The sequence below is a fragment of the Cyphellophora attinorum genome (genome assembly GCF_001299255.1).
Source record: "Cyphellophora attinorum strain CBS 131958 chromosome Unknown Contig7, whole genome shotgun sequence".
Lineage (NCBI taxonomy): Eukaryota > Fungi > Ascomycota > Eurotiomycetes > Chaetothyriales > Cyphellophoraceae > Cyphellophora > Cyphellophora attinorum.
In genome coordinates, this window is record NW_017253235.1 from 720263 (window position 1) to 736317 (window position 16055).

A 16055-nucleotide genomic window follows, 5' to 3' on the forward strand; every position below is an offset into this window, starting at 1 on the left:
CTCGACAAGCAGCAAGCTCGCAGTGCTTCAGCGATATTGCAGCTCGTCAATAGCACAACGCGTAGGACATAGATTGACATGTGTAGAGATTGGCTCGGTTCACGGCTCATACATTGAGCACTCAAGAAAGGACGACTCTTCCCCAAAGTCTCGCAGAGCGAAGACAATTGATGAAAAGTGCTTGAGCGAGACAAAAATTGCGCAAGCCAAAACCCCGAAGGATATTGGATCCCGTCTACTACTCCGATGTGCAATGGAGAGTCTCCAGAATAGCAAACCGCCTTCTTGATCGCGGTCGCTCTCACAAGGTAAGTATGAAGAGGGAATCAACAAAGTGGGAGGAGGGCAGCAGGTTTATATATTCGAAAGTCTGGTGTCTGCCAAGACTCACGTGCTAGGCCCCAGAACGTGACGGTAGAACTTCGGAAGTTGTCGCCGGCGAAGAAAGTCACAGCACTTCTTTCAAGTTGACATGATCATCTGTGACGAGTCTCACAAGCAAAAGGTCTTTCACTCAGCATGGCGGAGGTCGTCAATGCTCGTACCTCGTTCGGCGGCGCATCGCCTTCCCGAAAGCGCTCCGCCTCCCCTCCAGTCACCGACGAGCCATCCACCGCCCTCACCACGACCGCAACCACAGACCTCACAGCCGCCGAGCCCCCAGCGAAAAAGACCAAGCTCATCAGGCGGAAACGCCGACCAGCGCGGCCACAGATTGACCCGTCAGCCCTGAAGAGCACCTCCGACCCGCCGCCACAGGTAGGGACTGTCTTCAACATCTGGTACAACAAATGGGCGGGCGGCGACCGTGAAGACGCCGCGCTCTCCAAGACCGCCGCTATAAATCGCTGCCACATCAAAGAAGACGCAGGCTGGACTGCCGCAGACAAAGTCACCGGAAGTCATTTCTGCCTCTTCTTCGCCCGAGGCATCTGCCCTAAAGGCCACGAATGCGAATACCTGCATCGCCTGCCAGGCATATTCGACCATTTCAATCCCAACGTCGACGTCTTCGGTCGCGACAAGCACAGCGATTATCGAGATGATATGGGCGGCGTTGGAAGTTTTCTACGGCAGAATCGAACACTGTATATTGGCCGGATACACGTGACGGACGACATAGAGGAGATCGTTGCGCGGCATTTCGCTGAGTGGGGTGAGGTCGAGCGAATACGAGTCCTGACGGGCAGAGGTGTTGCATTCGTGACATATGTGAATGAAGGCAATGCGCAGTTTGCGAAGGAAGCTATGGCTCATCAGGCGCTGGACAATAGCGAGATCTTGAATGTTCGTTGGGCGACGGTGGACCCGAATCCGCTGAGCCAGAAGCGGGAGGCTCAGAGAATAGAGGAGCAGGCCGCGGAGGCTGTGAGGAGAGCTCTGGGCGAGAAGGCCGTGAAGCAGATTGAGGGCAGGGAGACGCGAGAAGAGAAAGAGCAGAGAAGGATCGAGAGCGGATTTGGCCTGGAGGGATACGAGGCACCCGATGAGCTATGGTACAATGCGCAGAAACAAAGGGAGATCGAAGGTCAGCAGCAACAGCTCTTGGAAGACGTGCCTCAGGAGACAGAGTCGACATCGAGCTCATGCCCGAGTCGAATGGTGCCGCTGCACAGTCGGAAGCTGATGCTGGAGGCGGCATCTTCGGCGCGTCAACACTTGCGGCTTTGAGTGGAAGAAACGGTACATTGAAGGCCTCTGCACCGCCACCGTCCAAAGCACCCACAATCGCGGCAGCGCCAGGACCGCTGGTGGGCTACGGTAGTGATAGCGACGACGAATGAAATCGGTCAGGCATGATTTTTTACTGCCCCAATCTATGCTTAAAGCTCGCCATGCACCACCACCCCACCCTTGACCTCAACCCTCTCCATCGCCATGATACTCACGACCAGACTTGTCCAGCCCGTGAAATGCTGCGTCCGTTGACCTTTGCCTGTCTCCGGATTATACTGCTCCCACGCGAAACCCGTCTCCTTCCACTGTTGGTATACATTCTTCACCAGATTCTCCCTCAACTCATTGTAGATCTTAGCTGCTTTAACCTTGACCTCTTTCGAGCCCTCGGCACTGACGGCGACAGCTCGGAGCTGCTTAATGATGAGGTAGTTCATCGGCACCCAGATCGGACTGCGCCAGTAATTCTCCTCAGTCCCGTAATGCGGGTCTTGCTTGGAGAGGGAGCGGATGCCGTACGGGGACCACAGGTGTTCGGGATCGGCGATGAGGTCTAGTACGGCGGGGAGGTTGGGGTTCGTGGGGCCGACGAGGCCAGTCATGAATGGGAATAGCGAGATGTACCCCTTATGGCATACGTGGTATGACTCGTCGTAGTCGTCGATGCTAGCGTCACAATATGCGGCGTCCTTGTCGGACCAGTGCAGCACATCAAGGTTCTTTAATAGAGCGTTGTGGTGAGATGTAAAGGTGGCTGTGTCGTCGGTCTCGGAGAGGAGCGTGGAGGTTGAGATAAGAGCGCGCTGCATAAGGCCGACCCATGAGAAGAGGTCGACGTGGAGCTCACCAGGGTGAGGTGGTTGGGGGCGTGGGTAATCGTCCAGGCCGGACGTGAGAATGTGCTGCACGCTACGGCCGCGCCAGCGGTAGGCTTCTTTTGTGGAGGGTGCATCGCGGTCGTAGGACTTGACGTCGCCGAATTGCGTGCGACGGAACCAGGTGTACTGACGCTTCAAGAGAGGGTAGATGGCGGTGAGATGTTCACGAACCGCAGCAGCTTGTGCTGCTGACAGCTTTCCGGACTTGAGCTTTGCGACAAGCGTTTCAATGATCAGGAAGAGTGTGGGCGGATTAGCGTAATGAGGGTACTGGACCTGGAACTCCTGCGGCACTTTGCTTCGTGCTTCGGCGCCAAGGATCTGTTCTCTTGCAATCCAGCCATCGGAGTCCATGAGATTGAACCATGATGACAGGATGTCAAGCGTCAGATCAAGATCCCACTCAACGATCGGGACCAGGTGAAACCCCTCGTCCCATAAGAAGCCTCGCGGAAAGAACGGTCGCGACGGCACAGCAGTGAACAGCTCTCTGGCTGGATCTTGCTGGACTTGAGCCCGAGCACGTGCTTCTGCAGTCTGTTCCCAGAACCCTTCATCGTCTTCGTCGTACTCTGGAGCGTATGAGCGATCCACCAGGGAGTCACCATAGAAGTACCCAACTCCACCGAGGAGATTGGAAAACAACGATTGCGAAAAGCCTGTGTATTCTGCTTTTGTGAATGGAGCTGAAGGCTTAAGCACGGCGTCAAATTTCGTCTTGAAACTCTTCGAATTCGCGGCAATGTGCTTGTCAAGATCTTCAGAGGTCAAGTGAGGTCCAGCTCCGGAGTTGTAGAAGATATCAAAGTCAAAGGCGCCCACAAGCACCTTCTGTATGATGTGAAAGTTGCCCGGTCTCGGTTCATCAGAAATAGTAAAGGCAGCCCATGGAGGCGGGATATTCTCTGTACCGTACTCCTTTGCGTACCTGTCAATGTTCGGCTTGACGTCGGCGATGATGATGTTCTTGACTGCCCACAGGTGCTCTGGCGGTACCTGTAAACTCGTGATCAAGGTGCGATCCAGTGGCTTCTCGTCCCACGAAGGATGAACCTTATGCGGCAGCTTGTTGTTCTTGCCTGCAGTCACCTCGATCGTAAAGTCTCCCAGCTTGTCCGCTTGCCCCGTGAGGATGACAGTCCCCTTGCGATCCGTCTTCGGGTCCACCGCAAGGTCTCCGAGTCCTTCTAAGCCAACATGAAAGAAAAGTGTTGTCACGATGTTCTTCGAGGCGTCCTTCATCGGCTTGCCCTGCACTCGTGCAGCCCAGCTGCCACCACTGGGTCCCGGCGCCTTGACAAAGTCGATGGTGAGGTCAATCTTGTTTCCTTTGTCATGTATCGTCTGCCTCCACCTGTTCTAGCGTCGTATTCGTCCCAGCCGTAGCCCTGCATGTCTTCTCCCTGCTCGCAAGTATGTCGGAGACCGTACGAGACTGCATCGAATGTATCTGCATTCGCCCATGCCAGTCCGGCAAGTATACTGTTCGGTAGGCGCGGCCGTACACCGAAGTAGAGGTTCGGTCGGTATGGTCCCCATAGCAGCGTGTCGTTGCTGGAGGACTGTGTGAGTGGGACTTGCTCGTCGCCGAGGACAGTCCCACCAAGCGAAAGGAGCGACAAGAACGACACGAAGAGACTCCCAAGGCGGAGACAAGGTATCCTGTCCTCCATCTCGTCTATGCTGAACTGACGACCTTCAACGACCGTGCATCGAGAGACATGTCCTGTTCAACGACATCTGTCCGCTTCAGCTGCAAGGGACAGCCTTGTCTCCTTCTCCAAAGTTCCCGCTTCAGGCAGTGGTTGTCTTGGCGTCTTAGAACTCATCCGGAGTCATCGACGTAGCTTGAATTCCCACACCCATGCTAAAGGGGAAGGACATCGATGCAAAGTGAGACTCATGCAGAATTGAGGATGTCGGCTGGCTTCGTTCGAGAGGTGCAACGTCTTCTACTGACCGCATCGACACAGCTTGATCTAAGCAGGATTTCGGCTCCTGGGCGCGCAGACTCGACACTTTGTCCATCTACAAGTCGATTCAGGAGCAAGGCGACGGGCCCTACGGAGGCCTTCGAGCAGCATGTCATAGCAGCTGGAGGACCGTCGCCGATATCGTACGGAACATTTTAAGGCTATTGATGTCCTTGAGCATCATGGCTAGTTGCCAGATTGCAAGACCTGACCAGACAGTGGTCAGGTTAAGTTTGATTTTCGCCCGCCGAGGAGGACACCTTGAATCGCACGTCGTAAAACAAATTGCGGCGCAATCGCCAGAGTTCGTTGTCACAGCGTCCCAGACACCGTCTGTGCGACAGTGCGTGTTCACCATGGACGAACACAGGTTGTGTTGCTGTTGATAGGAAGAAGATGGAGCTAGAGACAGTGTCTTCACGCCCAGAAATCTGCCTAGCTCGGTGTAGCCACCTCAACCTGTACCGTAGCGAGAAGAGTCAGACCGCGTTGACACAACCATTTTGGCACCATGTGCTGTTGTGAGATAGTAAAAGCATACGCCCGCTGATGTTGCCACGACCTTGCAACAGAGGATGAGAGTCAGGTGGGCGTGGAGCTCATGATGAACGATGTGGAGCTGGAGACCGTATCGGCACTTGGCTGCCAGTCGTCCAGAGGCAGCCAGAGCACTCGCTGAGCTCGAACAAGCCCTCACCGACAGGCATAGGTAGTGGTCCAGTAGTCAATCGGGATGGACCCAAGGACGGGTACATTAGCAGACCGATTCGCCGCATTTACTGGTCTGCCTAACTTCTGCCCTGCCACGCTGCCGGGTAGAGTTATTCGCAGTAATGAAACGCTCAACCGCTTTCTGCTCGTGACGAGTCGAGACATGGCCAGCAAATCGGCGACGGAGAGCAACCTGTGGGATGTTAGCACAATACAAGGCAGCCACTACTGCTATCACCGGAGTCCATAATCAGACATGGTTGCTGCGGACCCTCCTCTGAAGATCAGGTGCGCAAGACTCCAAATGCCTAGAAGGAACCGGTGAGCATCGGTAATCAGAGACAAGCCAACACATCGCAGTATCGGTGGGCCAGCCACGTGTATTGATAACCGCGGATTGGCCTAGCAGATCACAAATTGCGGATATTCGAGGGCTGGTGCTCATTTGGTCGATGACTGGGGCCGCCAGCCAAGTCTGGGGTCGATCAAGTCACCGTAGACTGCTGCCTTGATTCCTGGCCCGCTTTTGGCATGTCGAGGATGGTTGTCTACTGCCATGAGGGAGACAGTACGGAGTGAACATTGTAGCCTCAGATTGGGTATCTGCATGATATTGAGGACCTTATGTGAGTGCAGCATACTTGATCTGCACTCCACTAGCAAGCATCCGGATCTTTGTTGCCTGACTTGACACGCATCGTTCAATGTCAACGGCAAGATGGGACGTCAAGACCGCCCGTCCAGACCGCACACCGCCACAGAAGCGAACGCGGCATCCTAGACTCGGCGACCGAGGCTCCACATATACCATAGCAATGGACTGCGTAGACCGCATCACAGGAGACACTCCCAGTATATGGCCTTTGATACGCATGGTAATGGTTGAACAGGGTTTCGAGGAGGGGTGAGTCACAGGCAATGGCCTGGCGCAAAAGCACGAGCGCGCAGCATGCATACACAATTATGCGCGTGACAGCACTGTGGCGATATGAAGGGAGGGCGCTCTTAGGGTCATTGATTCGGATACGTGACGGTGGCGTGGGCAGTCGGACAATGGCAAAAGTCGATGAGGTAGTGAACTTCGCCATTGATGGAATACGTCGTACGCCACTCCGACGGGCGGCAGCTGAGAAAGTGTGGCATGCTGAAAGCCTCGTGGAACGTAAATCGCGGCGACCTTCCGTGGTGGCAACAACTTGGTCACATGTCCCGACGAAGGTGTTCCTTGTGTTTTACAGCACGAGCAAAAAGAAAAATGACAACGGTAGGAACGAGAAAGCGATCTGAATATATTTGCTCGCAGCCTGACCTGCCCGGACCGACGAGCTAAGCAGAATTGTCAGACTGCAAAGCCTGACAATCAAGGCATGAGTTAGAAAGGCGTACAGAAGACACTGCCTGATACCTATAGTCTGCATGAGATGTGGCTACGGAATGAGTCCATTTGACAAGGAAAAGGAGCGGCCGGCCAGCCGTTGTTGCCAGAGACCGGAAGACAATGCACCTAACCATCCGGCTTGCGTTAAGCTCCAGTCATCCGGTTTGCCATGCTGACTTGCTACAATTTGCCCCTTGCAATTCCAATTGGGAATCCGCACGGTCCGATATACTGGAAGTCACTTTGGTAGAATTAAACCACAGCTTGCTGAGTGCAACCCAGCGTGGTACAAAGCCCGGGCCTTTGCTCGAGGGGCAACTGGCAAGCACCACCGCATTGGTGCCGCCATCCGAGTGGTTGGAACCACATCTTCTATCAGGCTTGTAGGAGAGGTTATGCCCAAAGTGGGTGATCTGGCGTTAAGCTGTCTCGTGCGGCCAGTGGATAGCTTCCTGTCCACCAGTGCCGTATGACCTGCAACATTGGGAACCGGAGTGCCACAATTGTAATGATCAGTTTCGTCATGCTTGAACCGTGATCGCTCTCGCTGTCAACGTTGCCCACTGTCGAGCACTCATTATGCCTACTTTCAGAGATTCCAGGATCCGAAGAGCTATCCAGGGAAGACAGGGAAAACGCACAAGCACATAACTTTTCTTTTGGCACTATCTGAGATCCAAGGATGATGATGGTCTCCATGAAGATAAAATGTTGCCGCGTGATGACAAGGACCCGACGGACTCCTGTGGACTCGTGTACACATATTTGGCTGTCACTATGGCGCGAACTGTGACAGTTGACAAGTCAACATCGGCACGATACGTCGAAGATCAATGATGGAGCTGCGCACTGACCTCGATTGGTACCATCACTCGAGTGGTGATTTTATCCTTACCCCTCTGAGCAACCCGCGCCATTGCATGGCTAGTACCTCACCGACTGCATAATGGACAGTGAAGATTGCTAGAAAGCTTATCGATCGCCGCCGGTGATGTTGTCAACGAGCATGTAGTCCGGATCGCCTTCCGCTGTCTGTGCTCCTATGGTCTGGGTATCATTCGCTCCATCATTTGATCCTGCCGGACCAGATCCTGGGTGCGGCTGTGTAGCCAACGTATATTGCGGCACTCGTGCAAGCGCGTCGAATAGAGGAGCGGTCCGTGACTCCAGGTCAGTTGCCAATGCGGTTGCCGAGAACAACTTCGTTGTCGAATCATAGCGAAGGTAGCGAGCGAAGCTCGCCAATCTGATACCCAGATAAAGACAGCGTTCATTTCGTGGAGTGTCATGCGACGCCGACTCCAGGCATCGCTCATCTTCGTCCGTCAAATGAACCCGGAAGAAGTCACCAGGGAAGACATGCTGAGCCCAGATCGCACCTCGAGCATAGAAGTCTTCCGGTAGCTGTCTTCCGGAGCCGTTTGTTGGCATGGGAAACTGTTCAGTCTCGACCCGATGATCGTCGATCCCAGATCGCCCTAAGGTGTTGAGGAACCTCACGATACTAGCCCACGGGACGTAAGATTCTATGTAAACTATAGGATGCCCAACGTATGATGATGATAACAGGAAACTCAAGACAAAGCACATAAAGGGCACGACGTTGCGGTCCCCAATTTTGGTCGCGTTGATCCGGACTGTGGCATTGAACAACAGCAGAGACATAGCTGTGACTGACTCTGACGAACCAACGGCATCAGACTCCGGCATGGCGAGCGGTGCACGGGCAAGCGTGTCCAGGTCCTGACGAGCCCAGAATTCTCCGCGCAACGTGTCGCGAATCTGGATCCATTCCTTGTCCAAGGCCGAATTATCCTCGGAATCCGCTAGAGTCCGAAGGGCTTTCATCCTCTCCAAATAGTCCTGGTACATTGCCCATATAAGACCATCGTCCTTGCCGAAGTCGAGGATACCAGCTGCTAGGGATGCCGCAACCTCCGGCCCCTGGATTTTCCATTTCGATTTCTCCTTCTGTATGTGGCCATCAAGGGATGAAACGAAGATCTGTGCCTGTTGTTGATGAAGGTCCAGTGAACCTCGGGTAAACAGGTAGCCAAATGCGGTGACGAGACTGGCCTCAGCGATTTCGTATCGCTTGTCGTCCGATGGTTCTCTTTCGAGTAATGGCGTGAAGAGCAGCATAATACTATCTCGAGCATTCACAAAAGGTACAACGCTCACCAAAGCCTTCGAGTAGAAGAAGAGCTGCTGGACAATGTTCGGCCTTGCCAGGACTGCCAGATGATGTTGGATCCTGCCGACGTTTGGGCTCTTGTCCGCGGCTTGATTGTACCAGGTCCGAGCGACATTCGACCAGATCTCCCGATCCCTAAGATCGCTGTCTTCGATCGCCATACTGAAGCTCAATTAGTGTGCGTGATATCATCAAGGATACACGTTGATTACATACCGATAACGGGCAAGATCGCCTAGACACTCAATCCAGGTCTCAAGAAAGCTAGGAACGGACTCCTTCAATAAAGCCATCATTGAGTACGCAATGTACACAAAGGTGAGCATGTGATCTAAAGAGTCCGGAAGTTGTTGGCGCAGCAGTTCCAGGAATGAATGAATCCCGTGGCGCCACATCCGAGCCGGCATCGCGTACTTATTTGCAAGACGCTTCAAAGCGGGTGATGCCGTTGGGTGCTGTGATGCCAGGAAAAAGTCATGGTGTTCGTGTAGTAACGTCCTGTGAAGCGCTATCAAGGCCTGCCACTGGTCATCAGAGAGCTTGTTGGCGGACCTGGCTCGTTGTTGTGTAATTTCCACACATTTCTTCTCAACCATAACGAGCCCAGCATATATGCCTTTCACTTCGTTGATCAGCTGCTCTTGAGTGATCGGTCGCGTTTGTGGCTCAAGCACCATCGAGGCATCGTCTTCAGGAACGTCGCTCTCCTGTGCCATTGCCCGGTCCTCCATGACGCGACGGCGTTCGACGGTTGGAAGCTCCCATCGAGCGCCTAGGTCACTCTTGACAGGCTGGGGTGGAGGTTCCTGATGGCGGGACCGTTTTGGATGCTGTGGAGGGACGTCGGCACACCGTTTATGTGATGTAGAACTTGGTTGAGACTGCCGTAACTTGTCGCTCAAATTCAGGCTGCCGACTCTGAGGCTGCTGATTTCCGGGTCTGTAGGAGCCTCAGGCTGGCCATCGTCACACTGAGCCCATCTCCTATCTGACTCACTGTCCACAGGCAAGGCTGAAGGTTCTAGACAGGCAGCACGTGAGGAGGGCTGCGAAACGGCATCGGGAGAGCGCTTTCGTCGCGACTCCCCAAACTCCTGCCTCGCGTTGAACCTGCCTACCTTGGGACTACTGGTCTCTGGACTGCCACTGAAAGCTCTTGCCTTCGAGCCCGGTTGCCCTTTCCCATGGCTTGTGATTGGTCAGTACTCGTGGTTGCCTTAGGTTCCAATGGGCAGTGGTTCGCACCTATTTCTCCGCCTTGCAGATGTAGGGCCCACGGACCGAAGGGGAGGTTTGTTCCGGCTGGCGTCGCTGGTATTGAACAAATCCAATTTCTTTGATCGTGGGCTTAGTTCCTCATCGACTGACCCTGGAAATTCATTCTTGGTGGTCTTCGACATTCCTTCCGTAAAATTGTTTGGCATAACGAAAATGCAGGTCACGTGCTGGGTTAATATGCCCAAAGTTCCTAAGTTTTGTTCGTCAGCAGCTTCCCCGCTCCACTTCACGTTCCGGAACTTTTGGCTGGCTTCACTTATTGCAGAAGTTCTCGACATCTGTCCATCATCGCCTCACTCCTCAACTTACAGGGTTTGATATTGCCGCGAGGAGCGAGATGCGGGTCTATCTGTGCCGTGACCGATTTTAAGATTCAATTTCTCGATTGCGATGTTGTCGATGTTGTTCTCGCTCCCCGCAGCAGCGGAAACTCGTTGACGGCGATGAAAATGCTCAGTAGCATTGGAGTCCGACAGACTACCATTGCTCATGGTGGGCATCGTGCACTCAAAAGGCCCAGCAATGGCCCGATTGTATCATAGCCAATTGCGGACATGCCCTGCGTGCTCGCTGCCTAACATCTACTGCGAACCACGTCGAAGCAGGGATGTTCTCGCAGGCGTTCGTAGAGTTGTCTCCACGCTCGTGACTTGACCGCGCCCTTTTCGTTAGTGGTCCGCACCTGTGTAGCGTGTCAATTAGCGCCTAAGCGTCAGACCGGCTGGGCGTACATAGTGCCACAGTGGTTCGCTTCCAAGGTTTAAATCTTGTGCCTGACACACGTTGTCTTCAACTCCTTTGCTCTTTGCTGAATCGATTGCTGTCATGATCGAGAGCGGCAACATCACGCACCTTCGGTCCCTTCCGGTCCTTCACATATGCGCGGTCCTCTCAACAAATGCCCAAGATCGCTTGCGTGCTATCTGGCTGTTTCTTCCTCTTCCCCTTGACTACTGGCTCTCTCTTCCCTCGATCTTGCAACAGCTCAACCCGCAAACATACTACTGTCGAGTCTTGACTCCAGAACTTTCAACACCGTGTAATGCTAGACTCTACCACTCGCAACTTTTGGATCTGAGCCTCAGAAAGAGGGCACGGCTCGATGATGAGCCATAAGCACTCATCTGGAGGCAAGCTGAAGTTGAGTCACGTCTCTCTGAAGCGCTGTGATGCCATCTGCGCCACCAAAACCATTGCAGTTTCTGATCTATCGTATCGCTATGAATGGTTGCTATGAATGGGGACCTTCACATCGTTGTGTCATCCCCTTTCGTTCTCTGCATCTGGAATGGCGAACAAGCGGGCTGGAAGATAGCCCAACACTCTTCGCCTGCCCGCGAGTCCGACTATGTTCCACCTTGTACAACGCTTGCACTGTCGTGGATTGTCCGACTTGTCCGTTTGGACCCTTAAGTACAACTATGAGAACTGTTCAGTGCACGATCTCCCTGCGTTGCTACCTTATGAATGTGTATGATACGCCCAAAACCTCGCAATGCTTTATGTCCTACTGAAGCAGCAATGCAACCTACTCTACTAATGAATTAGAGGCAATTCTAGTGATGGCCCGACTTCTATTCGATGACTCTTGGTCAGCCCTGCCGGTCAAGAAGGCTTTACCAAGATTCACTTACCCGAGTATGACCGATGCAAGGTGTCCACGGTCGTCATCGCAGATAAACACCCCCATTCAAACGCGAGCTCAGATCGACACACGAACCTTCATGCAGACGGTCGCTCAGCAGCACGCCAATTAGTCCTCACATTCTCCGGCTAAATCGACTGCTGCCTCCAGCGTTCCGGAGTGGGAGCTCTCAGTGAACACTGTGATGAGGCGGATGAGGCGCTCCCTCTGCAAAACCTATGGACAAGTGTAAAGTACGTGTTGCGAGAATTCGACCTTACTGGTGCTTCCAGGCATTGCCTGCGCAACGATTCGCGGTGAGAAGGGAGACTTACATCCGTCTTTGACGTCTCTGGGTAGTATGGGCCGCTCGCACTCCCTGTCTAACGGTGTCTCTCAATTCACTGAGGTAGCGTTTGAGTGATGATATCGGATTAACCCAGTAGAGCGCGCCAAGTGAGGCAACCTGGATTCAAGAAGCGCCTTGTAGCAATCGTTCGACAAACTTCGGATCTGGTGGCGCTGTACTCATTCGGCAGGACACGGACCCATTACAGTTGGAGTCAGAGATCGTCAGATCATTCTCGGTTCCGTCCATACCGCACAACTCACCCCCGAGTTGAGTGCCCGACCTGCCGACCGGCTTGAAGGTGCTTCACGTTACACATGCGAGTCGTGCCACAGAACATATAGCTCGCCCCCGTGCTCCCAAGGCCTAATGATTGGCGACGGGAACATGAAAAATGGTCGCTAGCCCTGAGGTGGTGCCGATAGACGATGACGGATGCAGGTTATCTTGACTTCCGATCGTAGCCAGGATACTCGTCAATACGCAAGCCTTGGCTGCTGGGAAGCAGAGAAGCTTCGTTGGAAACCGGCTCTGTCATAAACAGTCAAGCAGATGCTTCTTGCCTTGCAGCCAGCAACACGTCGTGTAGAAAATCCTGAGCAGAGTGGCTGGTGCTGATGTTTGAATATAGGAGTCGCAGCCAATGAGCGTGATTTCATGACTCCACTAATATAACCTCTTTGGGAACGCGTTTTCGATCAGACGCGACGTGTCGCGCCGGTGTCTTGATTTTCCTTTTCATCGCATTACACTGCCAACACCGCTGCAGGACCTCACTGGCAACATGGCGACGCTACTAGAATCAGCATTGAACTCCGACCCGTTGGCACCTCCTTCTTCATACCGACGATCAGACAACCCCCCATCTTCGTCCCGACCGCGACCCCCGCCTTCTGTCAGTAATGGCCTACCCTCCGAGGGCGACATTTTCCCAGATGACGAAGTCACCGGTGCTGCGCGTGGTCGCAATCAGAATCCACTCGATCGCAATGTGCCGCGTGTTGAGGACAAGACCGGCAACGCGGTCCTGAAAGCCTTTGAGCAGTTCTTGGAAGAGCACGTCGAAGAGATCAGCAGCTCCGCAGCGCCCCCGTCAAGCGAGCGCAAGAGCGACAAATACTACATCGAGCAGATCCACGGTCTGAGGGAGTATCAGCTTTCGACACTGTATGTCGATTACAAGCACATTCTGGCGTCCAGGGAAGGCGCTGCTCTTTCCAACGCAATCGCTGCCTCGTACCACCGCTTTCTGCCATACTTGACGAGGGCGCTTCACAATCTCCTGATCAAGTATGAACCGGCATACTTTAAGGACCATCGACAGATGGGAAGCAGCTCATCTCAAGCCAATACATCATTGGCCGGCAATGTCTCAAGCGAGGCAAGTACTGTTGCAGATAAGAATACCAATCAGCAGACTGATAAGCTCTTCACGGTGGCTTTCTACAACATCCCGCTCGTCACGAGAGTGCGTCAATTGCGGACAGAACAGATAGGTAGACTTGTCTCAATATCTGGCACCGTTACCAGAACTTCGGAAGTCAGACCTGAGCTCGCTTATGGTACCTTCATCTGCGAAGCCTGCAACACCGTGGTACCGAATGTTGAGCAAACATTCCGCTACACAGAGCCAAATATATGTCCCAACTTGACCTGTCAGAACAAGCTGGCATGGCGTCTGGACATCGCAAACTCAACCTTTGTGGATTGGCAGAAATGTCGAATCCAGGAGAACTCCTCAGAGATTCCCACAGGTAGCATGCCACGGACAATCGATGTGATTCTGCGCGGTGAGCAGGTCGAACGCACGAAACCCGGCGAGAAATGCATATTCACAGGTACTTTGATAGTTGTGCCCGACGTCTCACAACTAGGTATTCCTGGTGTCCGCCCAGAAGCTTCGAAGGACAACCGTGGATTCCGTGCCGATGACGGTGGATCCGGAGTCAGTGGGCTGAAGTCGCTGGGTGTGCGAGATCTGACATATCGCATGGCATTTCTGGCATGCTTCTCATGCCCTGACACCACAACACCTGGTCAACCTATGGGCGAGCTGACAGGTCAATCCGCGAATATTCTCAACTCTCTTCACCAGATCGATGTCACGGAAACGTACAAGGACGGTGACGATGCACAAGAAGCGTTCCTCGAGACGTTGTCATATGCCGAGATCGAAGACCTCCGAGAAATGGTGCACAGTGATCACATCTATGATCGACTAGTAAGATCTCTCGCGCCCATGGTCTTTGGTCACGAGCTTGTCAAAAAGGGGCTGCTGCTTCAACTGCTCGGTGGTGTCTCGAAGCAGACGCCCGAAGGCATGGCTCTCCGTGGCGACATCAATATCTGCATCGTCGGAGATCCGTCAACCTCAAAATCGCAATTTCTGAAGTATATCTCCTCGTTTCTCCCAAGAGCTGTATATACTTCTGGGAAGGCTTCCTCGGCAGCTGGTCTGACGGCCGCCGTCGTGAAGGACGAGGAGACAGGCGAGTTCACCATCGAGGCCGGAGCATTGATGTTGTCCGATTCGGGTACTTGCTGTATCGACGAGTTCGACAAGATGGACATCTCTGACCAGGTTGCGATCCATGAGGCCATGGAGCAACAGACCATCTCGATCGCCAAAGCTGGCATCCACGCCACCCTTAATGCTCGCACGTCAATCCTTGCCGCTGCAAACCCAGTGGGTGGCAGATACAACAAGAAACAGACGCTACGAGCCAACATTAACATGTCAGCTCCGATCATGTCACGTTTTGATCTCTTTTTCGTGGTCCTAGATGACTGTAATGAGAGCACCGATCGAAGACTGGCGAACCACATCGTCAATTTACATATGCTCAAAGATGAGTTTGTCCAGCCGGAATTCAGCACAGAGCAGCTCCAGAGATATATTCGCTTCGCCAGAACCTTCAAACCTGCCTTCTCGCAACGAGCGAAGTCGCTCCTTGTTCAGAAGTACAAGGAACTACGAGCAAACGACTCTGGTGGTATCGGTCGGGGCAGCTATCGCATCACAGTCCGCCAACTTGAGTCCTTGATTCGTCTCAGCGAAGCCATTGCAAAAGCCAACTGTGTCACCGATGTCACCGAGACGTTTGTCCTCGAGGCATTCGATCTGCTGCGTCAGTCCATCGTCACGGTCGAGCGAGAGATGTGGATGTTGATGACGAGGAAGAGCCAACTCGAGCACCGTCCCGGCCCAGAGACTCTGACTCGCCCATGGCTGATGAGGATGCGCCTGACACGGAAGATGCTCAGCAACAGCAAGAAACGACACCAGCTCCTACACGACAGCGAACCAAGGTTACCTTCGAGAAATTCGCAAAGATACAGCACATGCTTGCCACGAGAATACGCGACTACGAGGAGGCCGAAGGCGAAGGCGTTCCCCATGACGAGCTCATTGTCTGGTACACTGAGCAGATCGAGGATGAGATCGATAGCGTTGAGCAGCTTGGCGAGGAAAGCAAGCTGGCTGGCAAAGTCGCGAAGAGAATGATTAAGGTAAGCTCAAGTTCTGCAGAGCTGCACGACCACCTACTGACAATGCGAAGGATAGCACAATCATGCCAATCCGTGGGGAAGGTCTGATGGATGAAGACGACGCTGATGCTCAACCACAGGCTGCGCAGGTCACTTATGTTCTCCATCCTAATTGTGGGATCTTCGAAGACTCGTGATGATTTTGATGCCTGGAGATATTTTTAATGTACGATTATGGCAATGATGTCTAGCATTGAAAGACTGTTGGGCGGCGGAGGGCGCCTTCCACGTATCAGAAACATGAGCGTTGTACTTGCTTCCCGAGCGACCTTCGTCTGAGCTGCTGCTTTCCTGCCATCTATTCTTCTCGCTACTTACGATCGCTCCTTCCTACCACTTCCTCAGACTGTGCCCTTTTCCAACCCAGTCCTGTGAAGAGTGAATGCCTACCAGCTTCCACAATTCCCTTAGCTCAACAGAAGTGCCAGGTGGCTCGTTCGATCA

The 16055-nt window shown here is 53.4% G+C and overlaps 4 protein-coding genes across 4 annotated transcripts; 2 read left to right on the forward strand and 2 right to left on the reverse strand.

Moving 5' to 3' along the window:
* Positions 1-519: 519 nt before the first annotated feature.
* AB675_9744 (Pre-mRNA-splicing factor cwc2) lies at positions 520-1784 on the forward strand (the record flags this gene model as incomplete). The annotated part of the gene is made up of 2 exons (XM_018150307.1): positions 520-1528; positions 1564-1784. 2 exons carry the CDS (start codon positions 520-522, stop codon positions 1782-1784), a joined length of 1230 nt encoding a protein of 409 aa, XP_018002552.1.
* Positions 1785-1823: 39 nt separating this feature from the next.
* On the reverse strand, positions 1824-4228 carry AB675_9745 (putative mannosyl-oligosaccharide glucosidase; the record flags this gene model as incomplete). The annotated part of the gene is made up of 2 exons (XM_018150308.1): positions 1824-3883; positions 3910-4228. The coding sequence occupies 2 exons, from the start codon at positions 4226-4228 to the stop codon at positions 1824-1826; spliced, it is 2379 nt and encodes a 792-aa protein (XP_018002280.1).
* A 3361-nt stretch (positions 4229-7589) lies between these two features.
* On the reverse strand, positions 7590-10580 carry AB675_9746 (uncharacterized protein; the record flags this gene model as incomplete). Its single annotated transcript, XM_018150309.1, has 3 exons — positions 7590-8973; positions 9028-9999; positions 10399-10580. The coding sequence occupies 3 exons, from the start codon at positions 10578-10580 to the stop codon at positions 7590-7592; spliced, it is 2538 nt and encodes an 845-aa protein (XP_018002402.1).
* A 2266-nt stretch (positions 10581-12846) lies between these two features.
* Positions 12847-15748, forward strand: AB675_9747 (DNA replication licensing factor mcm6; the record flags this gene model as incomplete). The annotated part of the gene is made up of 3 exons (XM_018150310.1): positions 12847-15190; positions 15244-15572; positions 15623-15748. The coding sequence occupies 3 exons, from the start codon at positions 12847-12849 to the stop codon at positions 15746-15748; spliced, it is 2799 nt and encodes a 932-aa protein (XP_018002330.1).
* Between the last annotated feature and the right edge of the window lie 307 nt (positions 15749-16055).